Genomic DNA, 13,654 nt, shown 5'->3' on the forward strand with positions numbered 1-13,654 from the left:
GTCGACAAGAGAGTGTGATTGCAATGTGTACGAAAGAAACAGCTAGCTTACTAGTGGATGCTCTGACCTGGCAGCGCTAGGCATTTGCTGATATCAAGACAGTGGAAGACCACTGTCTTGATATCAGATATAGGAGGACACCACCGCGGCAAAAGGGATTGATTGATTGAAAACACGTTTATTGACCTTATATTGCGCGGAGCGCGCTGCGGAGGTCAGTTAGAAGGAGGATAAGGGATTAGGAAGCGGGGGCCAAAGAAGAGGAGAGGAGGAGGAGCGCAACACTTCATGGCTTCAAGGCCTTCGTCGACGAGGGAGGGGGAGGCCGTATCCTCTTGGCTGTAGCCGAAAGGAGCCGGTCCCCCACTGGAGGCGCAGTTGGGTCTTTTATGAAGGTGAGTAGTGCCTCCCAGAGCTCCAGAGCATGCTTGGAGGATATGGTGGTGTCTGGACATGCCCAGGCGTTCAGGGATGCGGGTACTGGGGCGTTTGTGATGAGGTCCAAAGCGTGTTGTCGTGGAATATTATACAAAGGGCAAGACCACATGAGATGGACCAGTTCTGCCTTAGAATTGCAGTTCTTGCAGATGCCAGAGGCTGTGGAAGGTCCCGCGCCGTCGTTCCCGCGAAACCGCTGTAAGAGATGTGGTGTCAGTAGAGTCCCTGTCTGAATTTGCCGAATCATGACGGCTTCCCTACGAGAGAAATGTTGGGAGGGAATCTTAGGGATGGATAGCGGGTTAGCGGCCATGGAGAGGTAGGTGGCTCGCTGGGCTTTGGTAGAGCGCAAGTCGTGCCAAGGGTTGGCAATTTCCTGTGAGGGGTTGCCTAGAGATGAGGAAGAGGAGGGTCCCTTCCCTATTGGAAAAACGTGCAAGAAACAAACCTGCTGCTTGTACAGTTCTGGTATGACACCAACATAATTTCTTTGTGTTATGAATGCAGCTAGTTTGGTTTGGCGTTCTGCATAACTGGAGATACCGGCACCGCTATGGCTCTGGGTCTGTCTATACTGGCAGCCACTTTGCTTGCCGATATGATTCGGTGTGGCTGGTATGATTGTGCGTCCGATGACGTAGGTGACTGCCGTCTTTCCAACAAAGCGCTTATACCACAGGACCACCGGTATAACCAAATCATACATGCAGAAAGACGACCGCCATCTTCCAACAAAAACGTCCGTCGTTCACCACCGCTATTATTACATACACCATACATGTCGAAAAAGAACATAAGCCACGTTTACACGAATGCGACTTAGTCGCATTGAATCCAGTTGCCGCATTCAATATGCGGTCATGTAAACGGCATAATGCGCAAAGCGCATCGCATTTTGGAACGGGGAGGATTATCGGAAGGCGCTCGCTGCGGGAGCGAGTGAACAGCTGAGAACATGGCGGCGGCCAACCTCGTCGGCGGCGCGGAGAGCGGTCCCGCAATTCTTTTCCCGAGAACGCAAGCTTTTATTGCGATCATAAGTAAGCGGAATATAGCGGAGCTGCTCGGTGAGGGCGGCCCCGTCCAAACCTTTGCGAAGTACGACTTGCGCGTCCGAAGGGGTCACAAAGGCTTCAGTGCAAGCGCGAATGACACCGAGAGCTCCGAGCACTGTAGAGCACTGCATGGTAGTGCAGGACGAGCAGCTCCTACCTCGGTGCAGTTCCTGACTCCGCAAGAGCCTCTCGGACTCGGGGTCCGGTTGGTCCGGTCGCGATCGGCGAGGTGTAGCGCGGCGAAACGCGGAGGCTTTCTCAAAGCGTGCACACACACGTCGCCTCTCGTTCAGAGTGAACCGGCGGCCCGGCCTGGAGTCCTAAACGCCTTTCGTCTCCCAACTTCTTCCACAGCACCGAAGACAGCGGGCACGATCTTTACGTTCACTGAATGCGTCGAAAGGCCTCCACGTGCGATGCACCGGAAAACGTGGTGCGGCTGGTGCCGGAACGGAACTGCATAACTTCGAGCTTTGAGTCAACGTGCACGGCAACAAACCGATCGTGACACCAAGCCGCGGATACCGCATCGCCGGTCGACAGCGGCAAACGGCCCGTTGCTCGTATCGTGGGCCGTGACTCGTACTCGGCCAACTTGGCGTCTTTTCGTGGCCCCTCGCGTCGTCGCAACCAGCCACAAACCCGACAAACCCACCAGCCCGAAACCGTAGCGACCGTAGCCTGCGTTGGAGAAAAGCGAAACCGAAACTTAAAGCTTCCGCCGAGTGGCTTCCGCTGCCGCGGCTTTTCTAACTTCGCGGCTCCCACTTCCGGTCGTCGCGGAGATGGCGAAGATAAAGCGGTGTGGGGGGGTCGTTGGCTCGTTTACGGTTACGGGACAGATGTTTTGCGGTCCGTTTCTACTGCGTCTCTGGCTCTCAACTGGACGGCGCCTCTCATAGTTCAACCAGGCGTGGTCAGCCTGCGTCAGGCCGGCTCGACTCGTCCGATCGCCGGACCGCAGGCGACTTCCAAGTACGGCCGTTAGGCCTAGGATCCGAAGGCCTAGGATCCGTGAAGCGGTAAGCGAATCTCGTCCCGTTTTCGTTCTACCTTTAAATTACGTTAGGTGCGCTACAGTATAAGCATGCGTGCCAAGTGTTCGTGACAATTTTGAACTAGAATAATTGTGCTTCATTGCGGTCATTTGCCGAAAATGTAAATCGAGCAATGAACGAGGAGCCATGCTTGAAAACGGTGTATGTACGATGTTAACTTCTACCTGGGCGGCTAAAATAAAAAAAGACTGGTTACGGTTGGATCCGAGGCTGGTCCCAATGCAATGGTAAGCACTTAGAGCGCCTTTCTGAACGGCATGTTAGCAATATAGCGGTCAACGAGACGAGCGACGGCGAGAAGCTACGAGAGACGGCGCCGAGCGCCGAAGATTTCTCACTCTCGCTGCTTGCGCCGCTCGGTTCTTGGGCTTCTAGAAAACGTCGCTCAATGCCTCGGTCGCTCGCACCAATCGCTTTCATACTGTGTGTCTCGTCGCGCGGCTGACTGCCGTGTTTATTCAATGAGTAAAGCTATACGCACTCCGGAGTGCGCTTCGCGCGGAAATGGCTATACGCACTCCTCCAAGAGATCATGCCGCTCGGGCCACCCTTTTCGAACGGCGCGTGAATCACTGGGGCGCTCGTTAACACAGCCCCCCGCCTGCGTTCACGCCGCTTCGCGGCGACAGTATCGGCTGCTAATTACAAAGCGTAACCAGTACACGCCGCTTCGCGGCGTCCAGCCGGCAATCCAAGCCCCGCTCTCCCCGATCGCACCTCCGGAAAGGGAGTCCGATACCATTTAGTTCTGCGAAATTTCTCGACAACATTCGATTTTTTTTTTTTTTTACTGTTCATCGCAAAAAAGGAAATGTCGTAGATATCGCCAAATGCCTCGACAAAACAAAATGTTTAAGAAAAAAAAAAAAAAAAAAGTAGGCCCACCGCGGATTGAACCCGCGTCCACTTGAGTATGAAGCGGACACCCTAACCCCTATGCCATGGCAGCGCTTAGGAGACTCGTTGTGTCCACTCTTTTTATACGAGAAAAGCGGAGTGCGTATAGCCATTTCCGTCCAAAGCGCACTCCGGAGTGCGTATAGCTTTACTCTTATTCAATATAAATCGACCTTTTTTTTTTTTTTTTTTTTCGGAAATTGTGATTAAAGAATTTTGACACCTACATTCGCGACCAAATTTTGCGACCCTACCGGAGGCATGAAGCTATCGAGTCACCGAGCCGGCGTTGCCGTAGAGCCGCGCCGCTTCTTGTTTCAAAAAGCTTTTGGTTGCCGAAATGGCTCGCCGCCCGCGGTGGCCGGTCGGGCGTCGGATTTCGACATCGCACCTCTAGCGTTCCCCTTGCTGGGCAACGGGTAAGGAGAGGAACGCGATGCGCCATGCACTTTACCCTCCATCCTCGCAAACGCGCACACAAAAAAAAAAAAAAAAAAAAATGTTATTTTTGTTAGTTGCTTGAGGCGGCTCGGCTCGCGTGTTGCTCATGGCGACACGGCGGCTTTGCTTGCGTCTTTGTAGTTTGTCTTCCGTCGCTTCGCACCTTCTTTCGTTTCTTGTGGTTGACTCCAAGTATAGCTACTTTTGTGACTCCGTTTAACCAAAAGCTCTGCCGAAACAAACTTGCCGCCTTATAGGTAGTGCAAAAGAACCTCGTGTGCCTAACCTGGAGAAGGGCATTTTTTTTCATAGGTCAATTTTTCCTTAAACCAATACCTTCAGCCTCCTTGAAATGTTAACATTATGTGACACACGGAAGAACAGTAAACTTTTTAATGTTGGTGAACCTTTGATTTTCGCGGCCTTTAATTTTGCAGAATTCAGTGGCTGCGATTATGTCCTCTGTGACCGATTCGAGAAGAAATAGGGGCCACGAAGTAAGGGGGTTTTACTGTACATCGGAGGAAAGAGGAAGTCACTTATGTTTGTATGCAGGAGTAAAACCAACAACAACAATTATGGTGTCAACACTTTGTAAGCCTATCTGTGTCTATTGAATGATACCAATTTTGTTTTAGTTCGTTAAACATTGTTGCCTGTACATTGTGGGATGTCGTCTTCAACACAAGCAGTGGTTTTCTTCTCAAGCAGGCAGCATGGACGCGTGCCGCAGCACAACATAGTTCATTTGCAGGTGGTACCGCAGGTTGAAGGATGGTTGGCACAATATGGGGGAATCACAATTCAATGTTCTACCTCGGGCGTAGACAAGATTTGCTTATTCTAAATCATTTTGTCTAAAAATCTGGGATTTGCGATGAATGTACCCGCATGGTTGGAAGGGCCAGACAAGCCTTGAGAGCGCTTCATTTTCTAGCGTCTCAGTCCTGAACCCACTCACGCACCACATGTGTAGATGTTCCGATAGGTGGGAGCACTTATTTGGAAAATGGTGAATGGCAACTGTTATCTTTATCAGACTTCTGTATTATGGTCAAAGTTGGACTGCATATTTGCAATACTTTTTCTCACTTAAAAATATGTCATACTAAAATATGTAGAATAGCCGATGACAAAAAAGAGAATGGCTGGGCGTTCTCCAGCACGTGCTTGTGCTTTTCACCCCACTTTGGACAGATGTGCTTGCTCCAGGCTCATGAGGCGCTGAAACGTCATCGAAGGTAGCAGACGGGCTGGTGGTGGAACGACGGAGACTTCTCCCTGCCTTTCTCATGCTGTCAGTGAGCGTGTACCTCTATACTCTAACTTAGCTTAACCTGCACAGAGCTGAGGAGAATAGGCTTGGCGAGTGCCCTTACTGCATATGCATTTGTACAGCTGAGGCACTTTCTGAATCAAGAACATTGTGAATCTTACCTTCAAAAACACATCATTTTGGGGGTGCAAAAGGAGTTGTAAGGCATATCTTTGTTTGTATTGTCCTATTACGCATCGCAGGCACGTAGCCAGGGGGAAGCTTATGAGGCCGGCCACCCCCCCCCCCCCCCGATATCTTCCATTTTGCATGGGTCCTCCTCTCCCCCCTCCCCCTCATACAGCGTTTTGTTATGAGGGGCCCCCCCCCCTGAAACAAAATCCTGGCTACGTGCCTGACGCATCGACTCCAACTTAATGCGGAGTCGACCCACCCTGTTGATAAATTTAATGCCTGCCAGGTAATTTGTTTTGCATTCAGTTAATATATCAGTATTCAGTTAGGTATCCCAAGTCATTAGTCGTTGAGATGCAGTCTCTCTGCAAGTCAGTCATGTTTAACATTCATAAAACTGCTCGTCAAATAATGGCACTGTCCAGGACATGTACTCGGCTCGAGCGATCGCTGTGCACAAGCTGGTCGTGTGGTTACAGGCAGCAAACATCCCGGTTGGAACGTCCTACCTCGCAATGTAGCTGAAGACTAGGTCAGGGCCCCACTCACAAACGTCTATACTTTGCATCTCTTTAAGCTGGACCACTTTTGACACTACAAGCCATTGCAGCAAAAACAGTGTGAGACATGATTATAAGCTCGACGTACCATGGCATCCAACTAGAAGGTCACATGGCTTGCAGCTTCTGCCGTGGTTTACTTTAAACTGAGATAGTTTGGAATAATGCTCCCGGTTTTTAGTGTTGCCCAGCACGGTTAACAATTTGGTGATATAGTGCTGCATTGAAAAATCTGCATTCGTGACTGTATCACCTTATGAATGCATACTAGCTATTAAACTCTCCATTCTGCAGAGAAATGAAATGCACTTTGCTTCCAAGTGCAGCTACTTCTGAAACTTCATGGTATGAAGCACCTTATGGCTGCAAGCTCTGACCGATCTTGTTCTCTGGTCTGCGCAGGCCCATTGCAGGGAGTCACTCCGAGAGCCTCACCAGAGGTTCCTGCCCGTGGTCGTTCTAAATTTTTTTGTTGTAGGTATGCATCCTTTCTGTCTTTCCCTTAATTGTATTCGGGCGTTTTCTTTTCATTGTAGCAGATTTGCCTCAAAATTGGTTCAGCACAAAAATGGATGCTGTACAACTGTATCCCGCATATTTTGTTCAAGATAACTTTTCTTTGCGAAAGTTAGATTTTTTTTCTGAAGGTTAGTCTTTTTTTTGTTTTTATTCACAAATTTATTTGAGTTTCCATGGGCAACACTAAAACGTTATGCCAAGGGCAAGGACAAGTTCACTGCTCTAACTTGTTTTCAACTGATAGCAAGAAATTTTGTTAATGTCGTGAAACCTCTTTCCAGCACTTGCTTTGCAGCATGGAAACAAATTATACATGGGACATACTCTTCTTTAGACTGCTTGTTCATTCTGCAGGTCTGCCTTCTATAGATGTCGTGCTACTGGAGAGCAGGCGAATTCGATTGTTGGTTTTGCCATTGCTTTTTTTTTAGCCGTTGTCTATTTTGACTAGTTAGCTGAAAATAATGATCTAGTACCCTTTAGTCAGTAAAATAGATAGTGTGTGCCGCTGTTAGTGTCAAGCAGAGATGCACGCTTTTTAGGCATTTTGCGCAGAGTGGTACCCATTTTTATTGGTTAGCCTCTTGGTGCGCCAACTAAACTCTTTCTATCCAGACACCTGCCCTTTGCTTTTATTTGGCAGGCTCTGGCAATAAAATAATATAGTGTTATTCCTCGGTGGCTTAAAAACCTAAAGAAAGAAGTTTCTCCATGTTTAAACGTAAACTTGTATAAAGGCAAAAATGAATTAAGCCAGTAGCAGACGACACATAGCCTCAGCAGTGCTCCGCGCCAACAGCGTTGCGTCAAAATAGCGGTCGTCTCCTTTTTTCTGCCTTCTCTCTCTTTCCTTCGACGCTCTCCTCCCTTTCCTCCTCTCCGGCACCTTTGTCACCACACCCACTGGCTAAACTCTCCCACTATACGGCTCTGCATTGCAGTAGTAGGTTTTTTTTATAGTCTTTAGAGTTAAATGTGAATATTTGACAGAAATCTCCCAGGTTGGGGTGAAAGAGGGTTAAATGAATGCATTTGATCATTCGCCTTAATTCGGTACCCATCATTTCAAGGCCTGTGTGGCCTTGTCCTTGGGTGTGTCTATGACTGTGGCTGTGAAGGAGCAGTTTTTTAATAGGTACAAGTACAAAGTATAAAAACAAAAGGATCTATGTTCTGATCATGAAAGAATATGCTAGCCATTCTAACGTAGCTCTGCCAAGTACTTGATTGTGATTTGTTTTTATTTCCAGCTACTTGGTTGCCTCAAGATCTGGAGATCCTAGTGGCCACAAGCTTGGACTCAATCTTCTTCTGTGGTCCGGCCAGGACCATGGGGGAGGTAATCCCAGCAACAAGAGCGTCACAGTATCTCACTGCCTGTGACTTCCAATTAGCATCACGACAAGGGAGTCCTCATGCCACCAAGTGTTAGGTATGCTACTCGAAATAAGCATTCTTACCTATTCTTGAAGTGAAACAGCAAAAGCACTACTAAGCCTAAAATGCAAAAAACATTCAAATCTCGGGTTGGTTTGAGTTCCAATTACAAAAAGGCGTCTGCAGACATGATTCACATGTGAACTTAAAGCCCACGGATGTAGGTTCGACAGAGTCACAGAAATAACTTCCCGCAGATGGCTTCGCTAGTGCCATACCCAAACAAATTCTTAAAATAATCATTGTGTTACGTTGGTGTCATTAATCTTATGTACCTACCCCACCCAGCAGTCGGGAGATGTGAAATATAAAAAAAAATGGGAACTTGCACATTGTCAGCTCTGCAAAGATAATATATTGAACCAAGCATAGCACGTTCAACTTAAGAAAGCAATTCAGTGCAGGCCTAGTTTTAAGCTTCACATATTTGTTATTGCCCTTCATAATGAAGTAAAAACTGCTTAAGTTGTGGCCCACTACAGGCTTTCTATTAGTGTTAAAAAGTGTTATGGCAGTTTAAACAGCTCGCTCCAAATATTTTCTTGAAATGCATAGGTTTATTATTATGTGGATGTTTGCAGACAGTCATGGTGAGACCAATCTTTAGTGCCAAGTGTTCCACTTATTGAGAGTTGGTTGAGTCTGTAAATATTGTAGGTCGCAAATTAAATTTTTATGGTATGCAATGGGCACAATCATCCGTAATGACTAGCTCTACCTAGGGGAACTTTATACGTTTACTACGTCAAGATGGTTTCACAAAACTAAGTATTTAGTTTATTGAACTCCTGCACTAACCTTATCTCTAGAAACTGTTTATATTCTTTTTGCGATGCTGAGTTAGGATTCTGGAAGTAGTTTTTCTAGAACTACGCTAGACATTTCGAGTTCATAATTTTTCTCGCAAAGAATTCAAGAGAGCCAAACCCTGTAATATACGGATGGAACTCGCAGAATGATACGACTGGCAGTTTGAAACATTCGGCACTGTAACAGTAACAATGACATGTCACTTGCCTATGTAATGCTCATTGTCGCAGATCAAACTGCTTTTTCCGTCTGCACTCATTTTCAGTGGACTCATTCAGCGAACTCGCACCCGAGACTGCAGCGCTGGGTTCTGCGAAGTAATTTGCATGAATATAGATGCAACAGGTTTCTTTGAGTGTGCGTCTAACACGTATTCTTCATATTGAATCTGCTACTGTATTCATGACCATGTCCTTAATTGTATCCACATTCCAGCTTATTTTTATTTTGACATTTGAGTTTTCTTCAGTACTTTTCTCAACATCTGTGCTTGTCGAGCCGTACTCAAGACCATTAATCTTGTCTTTCACTATTCCATTAATATATAAAACTGTTGATGCCGAGTGAGAATTCAAGGTCCCGAATCTGTCGTGCGAGTTAAATAAGAACCAATAAAAAGCTCTACAAAGGAAATTTTGTTAAAGGAGGCTGTATAAGCATTAAAATAGCACATGCCATGCTAAAAAAAAAATACAAATTCTTGTTAGGTATGCAAGGATGACACTGCTGTTTCTGATGTGTCACAAAAAAAATCAGTGCCATACAGTGTCCTTATGGAAGTACAAACTGTCGAATTCAAAGCCCAGAAGTTTTATTCAAGAATGTTCCTCAATACAAATGTATTTAGAGATCTGAGCCACTGACTCATACATGACTGTGGCGAACATTCATTTTCATGTGCATTATAGTTTACAAGGTCTAGTCTGCATTGATTTATTGCATTCATGCTGAAACTGGGAGGGGTTCTCTGGGTATGAATAAAGATATAAACATTTCTTGAAATCAAAACATTTGAGACCGGACAAAAGGAAGGATCTGAGAACGGTATCTTAGATTCTATTCTCTTTTTCTTATCTCTAATTTTCACCTTATTTCACCTGATGCATTTAGTTTTTTTAGCGCAGCTCTTAGCACCCGTTTCCGCGTTTCGCGGCGTTGCCCTCGGCGTAACCGCCCAACTAAACTTGGCAGGAAATTGAATTAATGTTGCGGTCATGTGACGTTAATATTTCCGCTAAGTCTAGCTGAGAAACTGAATTTTTTATGGATGACATGACACGGTCATGCAACGTCATTTTCCCCTCTACTTTTAGCGGGAAAACTACATTTGTGTTGAGGTCATGTGACATCAATTTCCGCACTAAATTTAGTGGGAAACTTAACCCGCTAAATTTAATGGGGAAATTTTCCCGCTAAATTCAGGGAAATGTCCCGCTAAATGGGAGGGAGCAGAAGAGGAGGAGGGGAGGGGGAGGAGGGGCATACACTCCCATCCTCCTCTTCAAGATCTGTGCTCTAATTTCATGTTACAGAGAATTGTAAACGTCTCATATTTCATCTCATGTTTATTCAACTTTTGTATTGCAGGTGCGCTTGCAGCACAAATCTGGGTTGTGCTGATCCTCTACGCACAAGTTAGGAACTCCTGAGTGGCAAGAGTGGGAGTTTGGTCTGACAGCTCAAGGGACACCATTGTTCAGTATTGAATTTTTAATTATCTTCTTTTGAGCAAAGTTAAGCTTTGTTGCTTGCAGGTCTTCTAAAAATAAATACCTACAACCAAATTTACCACGTCACAACATTTTGCCTATGCTCTTAGTGTTCCTGGTGAGCCTCGGATAAGAGCTTACTGGTGTGCAAACATCAAGCTTCTTTGAAACCACTCACTGATGTACACTCGCTGACATCCAGCATTCCAATGAAACACTGGATGTCCACAGGTCTTTCTTGAACAATGCAAGCGGGAAAGGAACCATACAATCGTATCGTATTGGGGGACATTCTAGAGAGTGTTTTTTTTTGTATGTTTTACAGATTTGTTTTAAAAAAGCCGTAAAAGCTACATTTACGCGGTCTGTGCACGTGAGTTATATGGCCAGGGCGGCATAGTATAAAAGGCTAATTTGTAATGATCAGTCAGCTTATTACAGAGATGTGCCAGTCTTCTTTCAGAAAACTAGATTGAGGTTCATTCTAGCATAGTTTTATCTCGCGAATCTGAATATCCCGTTTGTTTTCCGCAAAGATATAACTAAACGTGAGAAAACAAAAAAACATCCTACCGATAGTGACATCGTAAGAAGACCTTTCGGCCGCCAAGCGCGTGGCTTAAGGGCCGCTCGTCCAATCTCAAGTTTTCTAGGTATATTCTCCCGCATTGGCACCAGTTGTGACACATTTTTCTGCCCTTTTAAAAAACAGCACGTGCGTGCATAGCTTTGATAGGTGCTGAAGATGCATGAGCAAAGATTTCGAAAGCCACTTTTATGACGTCGCTCTCCAGGGAAGTGCTTTCACAGCGCTTTAAAAATGACTCTATGCAGCCTCGATTCATAAAATTACCAAATAATTTTGATATTTGAGATTCTGGAGGTCATATGAAGAAGATAAAAGTGTTTTCTCAAATACAAAACCGCTTCAGCCTCTCTCTAAGTATAGTATGTTCCTGAAATTTTTAATCAGTGAAAATAGACCCATGGTTCCAATTAGAAACTTGCTAAGCATCATCAAAACACACTAAATCAACTTTCTTTGTAAAGATATAAAACAAGAGCAGCATTTTATGGCGTTCTAAAAAAATGGTCAATTTGGACGCGTTTCCAGACTTTGGTTTCTTACCAGAGCGCATCTTTGCACCTGCGGTCCTGCTGCCCGGTGGCCGCAGTGCGAAGCCGCCCCCTCGCCTCCCTCGTAGGATGGAGGGAAGCAAGGCGCACGTGCGTTGCGTGTCTAAGGGGGAACAGGACCTTGGGCGCAGTGATGAGCTCTGATAAGAAACTGAAACCTAGAAATTCGTCCAAATAAAGCGTTTTTACAGAACGCGTAAAAGGCTACCCCTGCATTATATCCTTCTAAAAAGAGTTGATTTTGTGGTTTTCAATGACTCAGCAAGTTTCTAATTGAAAGCATATTTTCATTTTCACTAATTAAAAAGTTTATTAACAATTGTGAACATAGAAATTAACAATTAACAAATTTTATTTAATTATCTGACTGATTGTTACGATTAGGTCCCTATACTACGTACGCCTGGCCGTATAACTCGCCTGCACAAACCGCATTAATTTAGCTTTCACGACCTTTCTAAACATATATGTAAAGCTTAAAACTAAATCGCCCTGTACAACAGTGAAAAGGCGAAACCAGCATGTTGGAGCCATATGGCTCCACCGTGCTGGTATCGCCTTTTCGCTGGTATAGGTTGTCCCATATTACGTTATGCATGTATAGTTCCATATGGTTCCGCTATATTCCACTACGCTGGTATAGGATGTCCCATAATACGACACGCTTGTATGGTTCCGCCTACCTGTATCGTTCCGCTTTAATCCACTATACTCCATCTGCCAATTCGCTTGTATAGAATGTCCCATATTACGGTTACGCTTGTATGAGCCTTTTCCGTCATCTTTCCATCATCGAAATTTTCCAACAGGGTTGGCCAGCGCGGAGAGGAGGTGTGCGCGCGCTAGTCTGTGGGCTTTCTCATTACCGGGTATGCCACAGTGGGCAGGGACCCATCGTATGATGAATTGATGGCCGGACGCTCTCAGAGATGAGACGGCCACCTTGAGCTCGTGTAAGGTAGGTCCGGTATATTTGGTGTCCGAGCATATGTGGTGTGCCGCTTGCGAGTCAGTATAAATGATGTGCGTGACTGGTGCGTCTTCCTTTGCCGTAAGAAGTGCGTCGCGCGCATAGTCCGTGATGGCTTGAAGCTCAGCTTGGGTGCTGAGCGGGGGCGTAGCCGTTGTGTGCAGGTATCGTGCCTGTGCTTCTGTGTTACAATTGTACCACGCCGTAGCGTAGACAGCGCATTTGTGATCAGCTGGCAGGGATGTATCGACGTAGATCACGTGGGTGCAATCGTCAAGCGAGCGAAAGTACTTTAAGTGCCGTCTCTTGAGAGAGAGGCGCCTGCCGGTGCTCTGTATCCGCTGAGGTAGAGGAGTCCCGTCGGTGAGGACAATGTGTTCCCACGGCGGGGTCTGTTGTGGGAGTTCGGGCAGATCGTGCACGGCGTAGCCTAGTTTTTCAAGGATAGACCGGCCGGCTGGTGTTGTGCGAAGCCGTGCCTCCTGGATGTTGTAGTGCGCGTATACGAGTTCGCTGAGATCATTAATGCCCCCGCAACTCTTGAGCGCGTCTAGGCGTGTGTACCTGGGAAGGCCAGTAATCAGTCTTCTGGCCTCGTTGATAAGTCTTTCTAGAGCTAGCATCTGAGTCCGATTGACTGGATGATAGGGAAGACCATACAGGAGCCGTGAGACGACAAATGCCTGCACGAATTGCCTCATCTCGCGTTCGCGGACACCACGGGTGCGTGTTGAGATTCGTCGAAGGACGTGTAGGATCTTTTTTACTGATCCAGTCGTTTTCTGGAACCATGTGTTGGCTGTGCAATTTTCGTCCAGGTACATGCCCAGGATGCGAATGGTAGATTTCCTGGTGATGGGTTGGTCTCCGATAGAGAGGTTGTACATGTTCTTCTCGGCTCTCTTGGAGGGAGTACTACGGCCGCCGTGTATGACTAAGTATTCAGTCTTCTCTGGGGATGTGCTGAGGCCAATTTCGGTTGCAAAACTGTAGATAATGTTTAGGGCATTTTGGAGTATGTCTTCCTGCTAGCCGATGGACCCGTCTGTTGCCCAAAGCGTGATGTCATCGGCATATATTGTATGACCTAGTCCAGGCACTGCATCAAGTCGGTGTGGGAGGGTGTGCATCGCCAAGTTGAAGAGAGTCGGTGAGATAACTGACCCCTGCGGT

The 13,654-nt window shown here is 46.4% G+C and overlaps 1 protein-coding gene across 1 annotated transcript; it reads right to left on the reverse strand.

Moving 5' to 3' along the window:
* Nucleotides 1–286: 286 nt before the first annotated feature.
* LOC120848931 lies at nucleotides 287–13,368 on the reverse strand. Its single transcript, XM_040221030.1, has 2 exons — nucleotides 12,319–13,368; nucleotides 287–853 (listed from the first exon to the last, which is right to left on the reverse strand). The coding sequence occupies exons 1-2, from the start codon at nucleotides 13,366–13,368 to the stop codon at nucleotides 287–289; spliced, it is 1,617 nt and encodes a 538-aa protein (XP_040076964.1).
* Nucleotides 13,369–13,654: the final 286 nt, after the last annotated feature.

This window comes from Ixodes scapularis, unplaced genomic scaffold (genome assembly GCF_016920785.2).
Source record: "Ixodes scapularis isolate PalLabHiFi unplaced genomic scaffold, ASM1692078v2 PGA_scaffold0__279_contigs__length_252992795, whole genome shotgun sequence".
NCBI lineage: Eukaryota > Metazoa > Arthropoda > Arachnida > Ixodida > Ixodidae > Ixodes > Ixodes scapularis.